At 43.9% G+C, this 17,380-nt stretch overlaps 1 protein-coding gene across 1 annotated transcript; it reads right to left on the reverse strand.

The window, feature by feature from the left end:
* Window positions 1-978: 978 nt before the first annotated feature.
* SLITRK4 (SLIT and NTRK like family member 4) lies at window positions 979-4,453 on the reverse strand. Its single transcript, XM_003420164.3, has one exon. The coding sequence runs from the start codon at window positions 4,025-4,027 to the stop codon at window positions 1,514-1,516; it is 2,514 nt and encodes an 837-aa protein (XP_003420212.1). The 5' UTR covers window positions 4,028-4,453; the 3' UTR covers window positions 979-1,513.
* Between the last annotated feature and the right edge of the window lie 12,927 nt (window positions 4,454-17,380).

The raw sequence follows: 17,380 nt of genomic DNA on the forward strand, positions 1-17,380 counted from the left end.
TGTAGTTGTAGACTGTGAAGTCATCTGAGACCAATGAAAGCATTTTACAGTGTGGCTTTGATCGCCGAGATTACCATGATGTTTACTGTTCTACTTGATTATCTGATAGTAGTCAGAGCGATGAAAGAACAAGATACTGATGCATACAAGGTAGGACTATTAACCTTACGCATTAATTATTTTTTAAATACTTGTAGTGAAAACTATTTGAATGAAGCTCATAGAATCCTGAAAAGCAAGACAACTGATGGTAAATAACAACTGTTCCAGACAAAAAAAAAAAAAAAAAGATACTATAAAACTAAGGAAGCTATTTTTTAATGCACAGTTGGTAACGAATCTGAAGGTAATATGCTAATTTCACAAGAATGGCACAGAACTTTTTTTTTGTATTTTTGTTTTGTTGTTTTTTTTTTTTGTTTCGTTTTTAATTATACCTGATCACAACGTCCAGGATATTTCTATACACGTCAGCTGCAGTTTGTTTGTTTGGTATATTTTTTCTGTCTAAATGTATACTTATTGATAAATTCACTGTGATCAGGAAAACAAGTCAGGCATATTAAATACATCTTAAGGAGTACATATTTTCCTATTTAGTATACAAAGTACTTCATAAATATGAATTATGTTACAAAAATAGCTTTGGGTGCGCTCACACGGTAAGCACTTTGCTAATTTTGGACAACCTTTAAGGATTGTGGGTATTTCACATAACTGAGAACAAACTTTAATGTTAATTTGAGCCACATTTAAATTCGAATAAACATCACGTATTTCTTCAGATCACCACAGACGCTATGTACTCACGTTGAATTTTCCTCTTCTTTTACGTATAGACAGGTAATGCTTAAAGTGTTCAAATTTATTTTGTAGTTATGTAATGCATGGTATACTTTAAACAAATATTTGCACAATTTAACATTATAAATCCAGCAGTTTCAAGATGCAGGCCATAAAGTTAACGATTTACAAATACTATCGAATGTTCTCTCTTGGCATGCTTTTATATATATATATATATATATATATATATATACTTTTCAGATAATCTTTACACAGAGTTGTTACAACGCCACAAATCAAAAGGATTATTCCAGTTCCACCAACTTAATCTACGTGCAAGATGAAGGACCCAGCTGAGGTACAAACACTGGTACCAGTTTTCTTGAGTTTGCTTTACAAAGCACAAAGAGACGAAGGCTTTGCATTGGGGTACAAAACAGATTTGCCTCTTGAGGTTAAATTCAGTGTATTATGTATATAAAGCATCCCTTTGGCAACAGAGTTTGCAGTATCCCCACAGGACTCCACAGTATAGGTTTGATGTAGTAAAATCTCTTAAGGAAATTCTCTTCCACTTGACACATCTTTGCAACTACAGTTAATGAGACACCCTTGGAAACACTTGCCTCTATGCCTATTGATAACATAGTATTTGGAAGTTAGAAGTCAACAAAAGGCACTTTCATCATTAAATAAATGTCCTCTGTATGAAGTAAGACTGCATGACCTACATCTTGTTCAAAGCTGTTTGCTCCTCAAGGACCTGTAGGTAATCGGGGGAACTCTGAAGCTTTGCCTTCAGTTCAAAATACTCGCTCTTCCTTTGCTCCACAACAATTTTACTGTGGTTGCCTCCTATTAGTGACTTCTTGCTTTTTTTGTCTTGTTGCTTTTCTGGATAGCGGATCTCAAAGCCACTGACACCTATGCTATTGTACTCCTTTTTGCTTTCAAGAAAATTCTGAATAAACACATTGGAATCCCTGCTAGGGAATAATTCATCCAGCTCATCAATTGTGCTCAGTCTCTTTCTGGTATCTACGTGTAATAAATCTTTCTCCTTCTCGGCAACATTTCTCATAATGACTTTCTGTCCCGGAGGATCAGAAAACATGAAGCCAGTTTCAGACTCCTTCAAGCCACAGGTGTGGCTCTTGCTCATCTGCTCTATGGTTTGTGGAATGAAAGCTTCTGCGCTCAGGCCATCTTTTTTGTTGGTTTTGTGGTCATGCTTCCTCAGCTGCAGCTGCATGGAGCCACACTCTGGGTTCCCCAGGCCCTCATGCTTCACCGTGGGTTTCTTGTTGCGCCGGAGGACAAAAACAAGAAGGCAGAAAGCAACGAACACAGTTAAAATGAGAACCACTAAGATACTTAAGATTAAAATAGACAGAGGCACCGGGCCACCAGGGGGACTTCGAATAGGACCCAGCGGGGTGGTGAGTGTAATGGCGGGTGCAGGGCTCGTGAATGGTGCGGATGGCTTGTTTAAGAGTTTGGGACACAAGATTTCATTTTTGAGGGATTTCAGCTCAATGTTGGCAAACTGAACAGGTGTCTCACATTTCAGTTCTTTTACAACAATCCCGTCGTTCAACTTCTCCAGCCACAACTTTAATGCCACCAAGTCACAAGTGCAATCCCAGGGGTTGCCCTCCAGGTCAATCTGTGTGAGGGACTGCAGCTGATCAAGCACCCCGCTGACAGGCAGGTACATGAATTTGTTGTTTCTCAGGTTCAGTCTAGCGAGGGAGGCCCCCGAAAAAATGTACACAGGCAGGCTCTTTAAGAGATTATTGTTTAAGTACAGTAACTGCAAATTTGGCATCGAGTCAAAGGTGCCTGCTAAGATTTCCTTAATCAAATTGTATTCCAAATACAGATACTGCAGGTTGTGAAGGCCTGAAAATATTTCGGGATAGAGTCTTTCTATCTGATTGCCGTTGAGATACAGCCTGCGCAAATTAGTGAGATTGTGGAAGACGTCTCCCTTGATCGCTGTGATCTGATTGCTACCTAAATGGAGCAAATCCAGTCCTTCAAACTCAGTGAAGTCGGAGACGTCCACATCTTTGATGCCATTACCATTGACATGCAACTTCTTGGCATTCAAAGGTTTCGGTATCAGTTCAGACATGGATTGTATATTTTTTTCTTGGCAGTTGACACTCAGCCCCAAATCCGAAGGATGTGTTTTGCAAAGGCAAGGTGCTGGGCAAGGGGTAAGCGGAGGCACCCTCGTTTGGTAAGACACAATCTGACTGAGATTGCGGTTAGAGAGGGCTTTGCCTGCCACAATTCCAGAGATCTTGGAGGGATTTGTCGTTTTCGGTGGCTTGGTCACTAATCTGTGTAGGGACGTTTGGGTAGTGTGCCCATTGGGAGTGGTGTAGCCGTTTTCTAGCTGAGATGGAGGCAGGATGCGGACATCGAAATCACTGCCCGTGCCCATGGGGCATAACTCTTGTTTGTTGGTTTCTTTTAAAAGCCTTCCGTATAAGTCACTGGGAGTTTCGCAGATAGCTTCGCCTATGTAAATGTTATATGGCATATTCTCCAGCCAAGCTTTTAAAGGCAACAAATCACAGCTACAGTTCCAAGGATTATCTTCCAGTTGCAATTCGACAACACGGCCGATGTGTTCCAGCACTCCGATATAGGGGAGTTTCTGGATTCTGTTCCCTCGTATATCCAGATGGGTCAAAGATGCGAATCGGAAAATATTATCAGGAAGGAATGAAATCAGATTGTCATTAAGAATGAGAACTTTCAGTTTGTGGAGCTTATTGAAGGCTCCTCGTTCAATATACTTGATTAAATTGTAGTCAGCCTGGAGATACTCCAAGTTCTCTATGCCAAGGAAAGTGTCAGCTCGGAGAATCTTTAATTCATTGTTGTTCAAGTGCAACTGCTTTAATGCACTGAGCCCGAGAAAGGCTCCTCCCTCAATGTTCTGCAGTTTATTATTTCCCAGCTGCAGGGATACTGCATGTGAAAAATTCAAGAATGTATTCGGATAGAGGATATTTAAGAAATTGTTTTGGAAATTGAGGTGATAAAAATTAGACCACGGTGGTTTCAGCTGATTTGGTCTGTAGACCGAAACCTTCTCACAGTTGACATAGAGCACATTCTCAACGGACACGCAGGAGCACACATTGCAAATTTCCACCGATATGTCAGAATCTGCATTTGTCGACGAAATCGGGGCTGACAAAATCAGAAAGAGCCAAAGAAACATCTTCTTGCAATCAGCAAACAACTTTATGCTTCTGAATAAAGAGAAATAATCTAAAAAATAAAAAGAAAACAGTTTTTCAATGGTCGTTACTTGGAAAAGGGATTTGTGTTTAAATCATAGCACAGTGAACAAACGGATACAATTACAAGCTTTTTTCTTTTTAAGGCTTCAAAAACTCCAAGTAGTCTCACTCGGTGGAACAATAACAACCACCAACAGTGCCATACATTTTATTTCAGTCCCCGCAGTGCATACAGAATTTACAGGTACAGAGCACACAACAAACGGTAGGAAGAGAAGATTCTTAATCATGCTTCAACCTTAACAATCTGAAAATATTTTCCCTCCATGGACCACCAAACACGGCCCTTGAACACAGGCTATGAGCTTCCTATCTGCAACTCCAATAACCCCAGGCCATGGAGTATGCTAGTAGCTGTGTAGTGGGCACCACAAAGGCATTTCAGTATGTGAATGTGTATTATCTAGGCATGAGCTTAAGAAGAGGCTGAGCCGAGAAGTTCTGAGCCCTGGTTCGGTGGAGGATGGCACTAGGAAGACTGGGTTGCCACAGAGAAGGACAGTTAAAAGGCTAAGGTGGAAGGAGTTTTGGGAAGAGATCTGCCTGGGCTTCAGTCCATACATAGTTAAGCAGTATGCCATGAATCTGTTCACTCCTGTACACTGCTGTCTGAAAAAGCACAGACGACTCTGTGGGCTTCTAGAAAAATAAATCAGAAGGGAACGGACAAATTTTGTCTTCAGGTAAATTAACTGTATCTAGTTGCCTGTCAGTCATCTCCCAAATGGGAGGGGGAAGAAAAAAGGCTTTTGTCTTTGGGCCCCGAAAGCAAGAGAGGAACCTGCTTGCTCCTGCATTGCCTAGTGGATTTTCAGGCAGCTCCCACACCCAGAACTGGCTCTCCTGCCTGCCTGGCCCTCTCCCAGCCCTTTAGGCACGGCTTTGAACCCAGGTCCGAAGGACACTTGACTCAAATGCTTATCTCCTTCACTTTGACCACAGCTTGCCACTGCTGAGGAAGAGTTCACACGCTCCAGTCCCTGAGGTGGTTTTCTCTGCAGTGCTGGATACCTCCAGCATAGCAAATTTTTGTCCTAAAACGATCATTTCTCAAACATCCCCCCCCCAACATCACCACCCCTTGTCCCTGTCTATATACAAGTCAAGAATCATTTGTTGCTTGAAGTTTACCACTTAGCAAATTAACCCAGCGTCGGCAATTCCACAAATACTGCATACATACACAAATATGTGCAATGCTTCGTGGAAAAGGTTCAGAGGAACACAAGCCGCATGAGTTTTACTGATGCAATTTTAGGCCATGTGAGTCTTTTCCATGGTGAATGGGAAGCTGGCTGCCATTTCAATATGGTCACCTCCAAATATTAAACAAATAAAGTGTCCGGGAACATACAATGAGGGAATGGTGCCAAAAATGAAGTGTCACACAGAAACTCCTTTGTTTAGTTGCCCACGAGGAATCAGCTAGTGGTAAAAACCGAACCAGTCTCAAGGTAGACAATCCATTAGCCACAACCAGGGAGATTTGCATTTTAAGTAGTTTGGTTCAGAATAAGGTGGGTACTGCCCAGATAAGATGGGGCTTCTATGTGCCCTTATATTTCTCCTATTCACCGTGACAACATGATTGGCAGTGCCAAAAGAAGTCGTAACTCTGAAGCATGCCATCACCCAAAGCAACTTTCACGTAAAACCTACATTTGACTTGATCCTTTTGACTTGCTATTGATGTGGTTTTCAACAACTATTCTGCTTCAGTTGAGTCATTTCTTGTTACTAACCCCTTCCTACAAACAAAAACAAAAAGCAACCAAACTAAAAAAGCAAAACAAAACAAAAAAACCGAACACAAAACACACACACCCAACAACCAGCCACACAAAAAACCCTGAAAATTCCAAAGCCAGCACAGAAACAACAAGGAGCATCAACAGATCTCAAATTGCACGAGGAACTGCCCTCCTCCTTGTAATTTCTACTTTAAGTAGCAAGGGGGGAAACCTGGCACAAGGATGAGCTAGGAAGTTCCCAAATGCAGCTCCTGTGAAACAGAGGAAGCCAAGCAAAAGGCAGCTGAAGGAGCGGGCAAGGGAGAGGAAGGGTGATCCTCTAAAGAGAAGGAAGGGGGCCTGAAAGGGCAAGAGACCCTGGGGACACTGAGAGAGAAGAAACAGAGCTGGGAGAAGAACAGGGCTAGGGAGAAGGTAAATAGGCACTGAGTGTAAGCAAAAGAATCGGCACATTCACGTGGCACCAGCAAAGCCTGCACATTTTAAAAATCATGGGATAGAAAACAGGCTGAGCTTCTGTTAAGGGTGATAGAAAAACGTGGAAACAAATTGTGGGGATGCTTGCACAAGGTGAACATAACTAAAGTCACTGAATTGTACACGTAAAAATGTTCAAATGGCAAATGTTCTGTTACAGATATGTATCTACCATCATTTAAAAAGGATGAAAAAACAGTGTTACCAACACCTTGCTGTATGAGGGGGAAAGGCTTCATACAGTAAACCCAAAATGTAAGATACAAAATAATCCCTAAAGCTCATTTTTAAGATTATTCATTGAAAAAAATATGGAAAGAAAGTTTATCTCAATTCTACCTTGGTGTGACAATGGGTGAATCATTCCTTCCCTTCTCAAGTACATACAATGTTCACTAACCGGAAATATATTGCTGATAGCTCGATTTAAAAAATCTGCGAAAAAGTAAAACAAAACAAAAACAAAACCCAACAACAAAGTAGGAGTTGGGCACCAAGAGCCGTCTCTCAGCTGCCTGTCTCTTTCTCGCTGTGCCTGACAAGACGCTCCACTCCTACGCAGGCCAGGGACTGCACAAACCTAGCATCCTTACCCCAGTCCGGATCCCCCAGCGCTCGCACCTCTCGCTCGGGGCCCGGCCAAGGAGCCGGCCCGCGAGGGGTAGGCTACGGGGCGAAGGCGGGTGGCTATCCCGAAGTCGGCCCGAGGAACCTCCTCCGGCCACCTGGAGAGGGGGTAGGGGGGCTTGGCGGCGAGACGCCCCCGGGCTGCCCCCCGTGCGCTCCTCCGGGCCGGCGGCGCCGCGGCTGGGGGGTGGTTGGCGCGGTCGCTTACTGCAATGCTTTGCCGCATCCCGGTGGCCCGGCCGGCGCGCAGCCCCCTTCCGGGCAGGGGCCACGGTCTCCCGGCGGCGGCGGAGACACAGGCGGCGCAGGGGCCTCCAGCCGAGCTGCGCATCCAGCTCCGCGTGCCCACGTCCCACCGGCCAGCTGCTGGAGTTGCCGTCGGCCTCCCAGGACCCGGGCTTGCGGGGTGACGGGGGCCGGCGGCTGGGGCTCTAGCCCTGGGCGCCCCTACTCCGCCGGCCACCGGGAGAGTACGCCGAGCGGCGGGGCCCTCTCCGACCTCCCCGGCCGGCACACAAGCCTGCTTTCACCGAGCCCGACATCGTCGCACATTTGGGCACCTGACAAAGTCGCGCTGCCCGCGCTCCCCGGCTGTACAGGGCGTTCAGAGTTACCCACCGGCTCCTCTCGTCTCCCCGTCTCGCTTGGAGCGAGCCGCCTCCGACCAGACCTCTGGGTCCCCGTTCGTGCAGGGTGCCCGCGAGGGGGGCGCAGACAACAAAGCCCAGCCCGGCGCCGCGGCCCCGACAGCCCGAGCCCAGGGCACTGTCCCGCTGCCCGGCGCCCGGGGCCGTGATGCTGAGGAAGCCGGATTCTCTCGAGCCCCAGGGATAGGCGACGGCGCGGAGGGCAGCGGGGGAGAGGGGGGCACCACGGCCGCTTCAGCCACTCAGCCAGCCCGGAACCAACACGACGCAAACTAAAAATAATAAGCTACCTGCCCCCCTCCGCACGCGCGCACACGCGCAGACACACGCGCGCACACACACACACACACACGCGCGCGCGCACTCGTGCTGCTGAGACCAGGCGGCAGAGCGGGGGGTGCGGAGCGTGTAGCCCCCGCCAGAGAGGCACCCACCTCCGGTGCCGGTCGGCTGCGCCAGGATCGCCGCGATCCAGGCTCGGCCCTACGAGCGCGCTCGCTCGCCGGTCCGACCCAGCGAGCAGCCTGGCAGGCGGGCAGCGGCGCGCGCCCCCGGCCAGACACGGCGCGCGCCCCCGGGCCTCGCACCCGGGCTGCACCTTTACATACCAGGGCCGAGTCTCCGCCCCCGCCTCCGCCCCCGGCTCCACGCAGCCCTCCCCCCGACCCCGGCACACTCGGACCCCCGCCCCCTTCCCAGGCCCTCACTGGGTGCCCTTCTTACCAACGAGGCTGGAGAGTGCACTAGTCTTTGGGCACCCGCCCCCTCTTTCAGCCTAAAACACTCCCTGGGGAGGAGCGACCCCTTTCTTCGCACAGCGACCCCGGGCTCCTACCGCGGGCGCGCTGGCTTCCATCCCTCCGCCAGCAACACACACACACACACACACACACGCACGAGTCCTTTTTCTTCCCCCACCCCCCCCCCAAGAACGCACACACAAGCGCACACACACACACTCGGGGCGTTCCTGTAGAGAGCGCCACCAAGAACCCAACGAAAGCCCAAGAAACCTCGGAGAGCCTAAGGGAGGGGGCCAAGGGAGGTGAAGAGGGGCGTCGAGTCTACGCGCAATTGAATAATTCCAGCAAGGAGGGGGGTGAGTCCACAACAATGACATTCAAAGGCAACAATCGCACTTGGGTTTGGCATCGTGGGTACGGTACCTTTGGCTAATTGTCACCCCGCAGAGCAGAGGGCTCCGCGAAGACTTGTCGGTAGCGGGCAATCCGGGATGCAGCCTTCTTGGGACCAGTTTCCTCAGGTCCAGAAGTAGTCACATTCCCCTACCTGTCTGCGCGTCAGGGGCCAGGGGCTTGAAGGCAAAAGTGTGAGGCTTTCGCCCAAAGTGAGACTATTGAGTGGGGTTAGGAGGAGACGAGTTAATTCTCCGCACCTTTGGACTCCGCGGATCTACAGCACACAACGGGTTAAGCAGGGTGATTAAGGAGCTGGGGGCGGGGTGGGGAGCGGGGACAGGGGTAGAGGAAAGAGAGGTGTGGGACTGGAGAGATGCCGCACTTGCGACCAAAAAAAAAAAAAACTGCTTTGGCTACTGAGCATGCCCAGTTCCCCGGCTCGAGCCCTATAAGGGAGGCATTGTGTGCGTTCCACTTCTCCGGGCTTTGGTGGTGACCGGGAGGGGACTTTGGTGGAGGGGGGTAGGTGGCGGATGGCAGACGTTAGGGAAGGGGAACAAGGTTTGGTGCTTTGGGACTGTGCAGGAGACAGTCAAGAATGGAGGGTAGACACCCAAGGGGTACCTTGGGGAGTTAGAGAGAAGACGATGAAATGGACTAAGAAAAGTCACTTCAGTAGCCCTTCATTGTCATTTCTATACCAAAGAGGCTTTAGCAGCTGAGTCTTTTATTATCCAGAGGCTGGAAATCCAGCGTGTGGATTGTCTAGGCCCCTTTTTTCTACCCATTTGTTAGTGCCTCAACAAGATGGTAGGAATGTCCTGAGGAAGGGCTAACGTTCAAACCCATTTCATGCAGATCGGTAATTTAGTTAATAAGCTTGGTGGGAAAGCACATGAACCTGGGGGGTGAGGGTGAGGTAGTTTGCCTATCAGGTCTGTATTTCAAATATTGGCTTCCCTAAACGGGCAAAGACTGAAACGTTCCTTTGCCCCCCTCCCGCAACGCGCTGTTTTTGTAAGTCCTTGGCTAAGAAAAACAACGCACTCTCTTTACTTTGTGTTTGTAGGAATAAAGTGGCTTTAGGTTAAGACCTGGGAATAGAGCTAAGTTAGACCTGGGAAGTACTTCCCTAGTGCTCCTAGTAGCCCATTGTTTGGCACCTTTCAGGTAATTCTGCCTGGCCCTTTTCTTCAGGACCCACGTCCTGCCCAATCCACTCATTCAAATTTCTAGTGACTCTAGCCACATTAGGGTATAGCCAGTACTCAGTAATGAGGCTTTTGCTTAAAAATGAAAAACTCCTGAAGCTAAAACTAGCAATAGCTTTGCAACCAGAATTTGGCTGTCTGCCTGAACTCCTACAGTTAAACATTTACCATAATTGGTCAATGTTTAAAGGTCCAAATCTAGGCAAAAAATCCTGATGGGCAAAGGTTTTATTATATTACTTCTATGGATATTGTCCTACCTTCTATATTGTCTGTGGTGTCTATTCATATGTAAGTTTTACTTTTTCCGTTTTGGTCATTTCATGAGACTACCTTCAGGTTATGTTCATTCAAATGGTTGCTGGGCACAGCATGTATGCAGAGATGCCCGTACGATATTGAAATGCATATTTAAATAGATATATGTATATAGGCGTATCTCTTTACGACCTTGATAAATATTGCGTTTTCCTGAAGAAGCCTTCCTCCACCCCCATTCCCCACTTGCCTGAAAAATGTCATCTTCTCTTTTAAAAACAACCGAGAGGCAGAAATTGAGTGGGCAGCAACAGTAAAATTTGCTGTATTCAATGTGAAATCCATTATGAAATAACATGGCTTAAGGAAACACTAAAGGATCCATCCATAACAACATATGTACTTGTGCAACTCCTCATAGTAAGGTGAAATTGGCTTCTTCTATAGGTAGCAGCTGCGGTATGTTGAAAAATCCCTCTCCTATTTTTTGTTGTACATTTGAACAAAACAGATCCTGCTAATTAAGAACTCGCATTTGCATTATATTGCATAATGCAATTTGAAAGTGGTAATAGATACCAGAAACAAGTTGGCATTTACTCTAAATGCAAAGGATTCAGGAAGCTATAATGTATTTTATCAGGATAGGTGAATTGTTTGTCCTTTGCTGTAAATGTTAACAAGATTCAAGAGAATGAGCAAAAAAAAAAAAAAATTACCTGAAAAAATAATGCATATTCCAAGTACTGTGATAGCTGAAAAGGCCAGATTTGGACAGTAAATATCAGATCATTTAAATACCTATCTTTATTCAACTTTAGAAACTGTCCTGAGAGTTGATTATATTTAACTGCAATAACTATGGAAGGTTCTTTTTCATATGGATATGAAGGCAGAAATCTAAAACAAGTGTAGGCAGAAGAACATCAATATATTACAATTAATAACAGTGCTAACAACTTTTTGGTGATTGATATTAAAAAAGGAAAAACCAAACCCACTGCTGTCCAGTCGATTTTGACGCATAGCGACCCTATAGGACAGAGTAGAACTGCTCCATAGAGTTTCCACGGAGCGCCTGGCGGATTCAAACTGCTGACCTTTTGGTTGGCAGCCGTAGCTCTTGACCACTACACCACCAGGGTTTCCAAAAGTCACTAAAATGAATGCTTTAAAATAAAATATTTTGATGGCTCAAAAACATAAGGTGGGCACACATAAAATGAAATAGATGCAATAATCTCCATGTCTTAGGCTTCCTTAGCTTTCATAGTAATCTAAAAACCCCATCCATCAGTCCCGTGGTCTCTTTTCTACCTTCTAAAATTACACGTGGTATCCATATAGAACAATTATAAACTAAAGGAATTTCCTAGCTTAAAAAGGGAAGTAAATATATACATAAACAGAAAGGTTAATATACAAAAAACCTTCAGCCCTATTTGTGGCAACTGAAAGAAAAGCAAAGTTAATGTTCTTCCTAAAATATATGAATGCAAGTATTGTGGGAAAGAGAAGGATTTGCAGTAGCCTCACAGTTTTTCTCCAAATGTTCCACTGAACTTAATCTTGGCTTTGCAAGGAGTACAGCTGGAACCAGAGGGTTACTCTGACATGGTGTGTTGCCCTCCCTCAAGATAAGTAAACAACTGCACCAAGAATTTCATGCAGCTTCTATATATTCTTAAATTGAAAGGCAGTTTTAATCATTAAACACTCAAAACCAAAACCAAACTCACTGCCGTTGAGTCGATTCTGACTCATGGCGACCCTATAGGAGGACAGAGTCGGACTGCCCCGTAGAGTTTCCAAGGAGCGCCTGGCAGATTCAAACGCTGACCTTTTGGTTAGCAGCCGTAGCACTTAACCACTGCGCCACCAGGGTTTCCCGTTAAACACTAGCAACCAAAAATTATTATAATACCTACTAAACTTGGCCCTATTCAGTGGTCTCACTTTCATTGTATCCCTCACTTATTTGGCCTTGTCTCACTGCTGTTTAAAATCAAATTAGCCTTAATTCTGATATCCAGGTATCAGAGATTAGTTTATTTTAATATATAAGATTTATTTATACCCTGGCATTTTAAAAGAAACCCTGGTGACCTAGTGGCTGCTAACCAGAGGGCCGGCGGCAGTTCGAATCCTCCAGAGGCTCCTTCGAAACTCTATGGGACAGTTCGACTCTGTCCTATGAGGGTCGCTATGAGTCGGAATCGACTGGACGGCAATGGGTTTTGTTTTTTGGTTTTTTTGGGATTATGCATGAAGCACGGAACTTCAGTCATCCTGTGTCCCTCTGCTAAAAGTTTGCATAGATTAAAAAAAGGGTGCACGAATTAATGAATAGAGATCATGTTAGCTTCAATACTCAACACTAAGGCCACAGATGAAGAAACTGAAGATTTTTACCAGCTTCTGCAGTCTGAAATTGATCGTACATGCAATCAGCACGCGTTGATAATGGTGATTGGAATGTGAAAGATGGAAACAAAGAAGAAGGGTCAGTAGTTGGAAAATATGGCCTTGGGGATAGAAATGATGCTGGAGATCACATAATAGAATTTTGCAAGACCAACGACTTCTTCACTGCAAATACCTTTTTTTCAGCAACATAAACGGCGACTGTTCACATGGACAATGAATAAGGAAGACCGAAGAAGAATTGACGTCTTTGAATTGTGGTACTGGTGAAGAATATTGAATATACCATGAACTGCCAACAGAGCGAACAGAGCTGTCTTGGAAGAAGTACAGCCAGAATGCTCCTTAGAAGCGAGGATGGTGAGACTGTGTGTCACATACTTTGAACGTGTTGTCAGGAGGGATCAATCCTTGGAGAAGAATATCATGCTTGGTAAAGTAGAGGGTCCAGGAAAAAGAGGAAGATCCTCAACATGATGGATTGACGCAATGGCTGTAACAATGGGCTCAAGCATAACAATGATTTTGAGGATGGCGCAGGACCGGGTAGCATTTTGTTCTATGGTACATCAGGTCGCTATGAGTCGGAACGGACTCGAAGGCGCCTAAGAACAATTAAACACAAGAATAAACCAATGAAGGCCATGAGAAGGAGTTCATAACAAGTATTCATGATGAGGTCTCTTAAATTAACGGATCAAATTTTATTTGATTAAATCAAATTTACCCTTTGTCAATAGTGGGTGTCATGGATTGAATTATGTCCCCCCAAAAATATGTGTATTGACTTGGTTCGGCCATGATTCCCAGTACTGTGTGATTGTCCTCCATTTTGTGGTTGTAATTTTATGTTGAGAGGATTAGGGTGGGATTGTAACACCACCCTCACTCAGGTCACCTTCCTGATCCAAGGTAAAGGGAGTTTCCCTGGGGTGTGGCCTGCACCGCCTTTTATGTCTCAAGAGATAAAAGGAAAGGGGTGCTAGCAGAGAGAGGGGACTTCATACCACCAAGAAAGCAGTGCCAGAAGCAGAGCGCGTCCTCTGGACCCGGGGTCCCTGCACCTGAGAAGCTCCTTGACCAGGGGGAAATTGATCACAAGGAATCTTCCTCCAGAGCCGACAGAGAGAGAAAGCCACCCCCTGGAGCTGACGCCCTGAATTTGGACTTGTAACCTACTAGACTGTGAGAGAATAAATTTCTCTTTGTTAAAGCTATCCACTTGTCATATTTCTGTTATGGCGGCACTAGATGACTAAGACAGTGGGTTTGTTCCATTCATTCTGCTCTTTCAACTCTCATACCTGAGTTGATTCTGAACCTGTGATGATGTCTCTACTGTCCCTAATAGCCTCTACAGCTGCCAAATAGAGCCATGTAAAGCAGTCGTGTTCATCCCTAGACTTCCAGAGCTGAAGACGAAAGATTGGTTATCTAGTAGGGTGCCAAGTGAATTGGAAGATGTGAGATTAGTTGGTTAATTGAATAGATTACATCAACTCACCTGACCTTCCATTTTCCCCAGACTGCCTCCTTATGTTACAGCTAGTAACCTGTTCCCTTTTGCAGAAACTAGTGTGTCGGCTGTTAATGTACTAAACCCTGTGTACTCCAGGCATTGGTTAATTTTCCACACCATCCTTTTTCACACAGTCGCACAGTCCTTTACAAATTATTATTTCTGGGTCAATAATAAAGAGGAGTGTGTTGTTTTTATGGGTCTTTGTCATTTTGGCACCTGATGAGTACTTGCTCATGTGGCTGACTAGTACCACCTATATTCTGTAGAATAGCATTTGGCTAAGCCACAGATACAGGTATAATACTGTCCCTGTTCTGTTTACACATTTTCTTTCCGTGTATTCTCTAACTTGGAGGAATCTCATCTTTCTCTCTCCCTGTCAAAGATTACTGCTCAGAAGCAAGCTCAGCTGCCCTCAGACAACTCAAAGATAATAAAGATTGTGAAATAAAAAAAAATAGGAAGTTAATAGCCAAACAATCTACTGTGAGAATTACTCCCATGGGCTGTACAGGTTCCATAACACCAACCAAAGTTTCCTCAGAGAAACAGGAAGTTGATGAGAATCCTTCCGTTTTTGCCATGCTCAACTCTACCTGGGGAGTCAGAGTGCTGTTCCCAGCCAGCAAAACAGTTTTTTTTTCAAAAATATTAAGGGTCTTTTTCGTTAATGCTTTTATAAGAGTGTTATTTTTTCCTTAAAAGTGTAAACTTAAACTTTTCCTTCAAAATTGATCGTTTCCAGCTCCTCCTCTTTTGTTTTACAGACTGTTTTTGGGCTCCTCAAAATTTGGGTCAAGATCAGGGGCATAAAAGGAAGCAGGGAAGGCATAATACGAAGGCGTGAGTTATGGCGGGACTGTATGCCAACTACTATATCAAAAATAAAATTTATCCTTTTCTGAGCCTCAAAGTCTGAGTCAGAGGAAAGCAGAGCATCTGTGTAAGCTAGTGTCACATACCTGGGCTTGACTACCTTCCTTTCCAGTTCAAAATTGGAGCTTCTAATTCCCATATTTGACTCAAACTGAGTACTGTTATATCTACTCACATGAGGTCTTCATGAGAAAATTGTCCTCAAGTCCCATGCCAAGCTGTCATGGTATAGGAAAAATTGTCATTGCAGACAACTTCTGCTATATCTTTCATGTGCACAGTATTGTTGTTAATCATAGAATTCCAGGGTTTAATGGAATCTTAAACTTCTTATGGTTTAACCACTCATATTCCAAGCTGCAATCCCCATCAGATGAACATTCAAATGTTTTGAATATTCCCAATGGTGGGGAACTCACTGAGGGCAGAAGTTCCAGTACATCACCAGGAAAATTAATTACAGAATTTTTGAAACATTTTCTGTTTTGCAAATGTGAAAGAAACATCAAGTTAGACCTATCAGGACTATGAAATTTGGAAACACATGGACTTAGGATGAAATTCTTGCTTCACGATTTAGTGGCTATGTGATTTGGGACAACTTAAATTCTCTGAGCTTTCATTGTTTCATCTGTAAAATGGGCGTGACAAACTCAATCTCACTGGATTTTTATGATGATTAACTAAGATAATGTTTGCAAAACGCCTAGCAAGTTGCCTTTCTTTCACAGAGTAGTATTATTGCATTCTGTTCATAAATACTATATATATGTTGTTGGTGTGAGGTGCCATCAAGTCAATTCAGACGCATAGTGGCTCTATGCACAACAGAACGAAACAATGCCCAGTCCTGCACCATATATATATATATATATATATATATATATATATATACACACACATGTATATATGTATACACATACATGCATACATACATATAGGAGCCCTGGTGGTGCAGTGGTGAAAAGCTCGGCTGCTAACAGGAAGGTCGGCAGTTTCAATCCACCACCCGCTCCTCGGAAACCCTATGGGGCAGTTCTACTCTGTCCTGTAGGGTTGCTATGAGTCGGAATTGACTCAACGGCAACAGGTTTGGTTTGTTTGGTTTAGATACATACACATATATGTATATACATATGTGTGTGTGTGTATACACACACATATGTGAGTATAAATACATATATGTATGCATTTTTATGCATATATATACACACACAAAAGTTAAACAATGAATATGTATATATTCATTTCCTACGGAGCTTATCTAAGGATGATGAGCAAAAGAGAGTGATGAGATTATTTGTTTGTTTGGCTTACTTTTAATTATTTCAAAAGCTAGAAACCACTATTTTAAAACAAACCCAGGGGTTCTTATACCGCCTATTCTTCTTTACTTTCCTACTCCAATTTCATCTATTATTAATTTTTTTTAATTAATTTCAACAGCAGACTTCTGCAGAGCTAAGTATCACAAATTCCATCATCACTTTTTAAAAGACTCTTTCTTCCAGGCTCTGGTCTAGACTCTCACCCTCTGAACTCCAGGCTCACAAGAAGTGTGTCATTATTTCTACAAAGTTGCTTGTAATGACTCTGGAGAGAACATTAAAAATAATTTTTTCTTAAACCTGTCACTGAATTTGTTGTTTGGGATAACAAACAGGAAAGGGAAAAAGAAAAGGAACAAAAGTATGAGATAGATTATTGTTTGTAAAATGTGTAAAAAAGTTCAGGTGACTTAGGGGCACTCATGTTACTACTTTGTTCTCTAGAAAACGTATATTTAGAAACTTATTGACTTAAAAACACTGTTCTTTTATTTGTAAGAATATTTTGTCCTAAGAATGGCATATGCTTTTTTTAGACAAAAGACAGACCTGACAAAATGTGATTAAAGTATACCTAAAATCATGTCAGTGAGATAAAGTATGTATAAATTACCTCAATCTCAATTGTCCAATAACTACTCAGACAGATATCATGTCTATTGGCATGTATGTGAGCTACAGTTAATTGACTTTTCTTAGAATATACATTGTTGGAAATGTCCAGCTGTAACTTTTATTCTCTGGATTTGATTTGTACCTCCATATAAAAAAGAGTCCTAATGTCAAAAATGTTCAAAGTATGACCTCTAACCAACTTTTTGTTGTTGTTGTTTGTACAGAGTTAAAGTTGTTGGGCATTTTACTTCCATTTATCGCTGAAGCTATTCTATAAAATTTCATTTTTATTATCTTTATGAATGAAGAAATATCGAGAAAACGAAAACTATAAGATGCAAGTACTCAAGGCAATGAGAAAAAAAATTACGAATGGACCATGATGACTCCTCTCAT

This window comes from Loxodonta africana, chromosome X, assembly GCF_030014295.1.
Source record: "Loxodonta africana isolate mLoxAfr1 chromosome X, mLoxAfr1.hap2, whole genome shotgun sequence".
NCBI lineage: Eukaryota > Metazoa > Chordata > Mammalia > Proboscidea > Elephantidae > Loxodonta > Loxodonta africana.

Excerpts from the sequence above, each read along its gene's own strand:
- SLITRK4 (XM_003420164.3), bottom strand. The coding sequence starts at position 4,027 with ATGTTTCTTTGGCTCTTTCTGATTTTGTCAGCCCCGATTTCGTCGACA.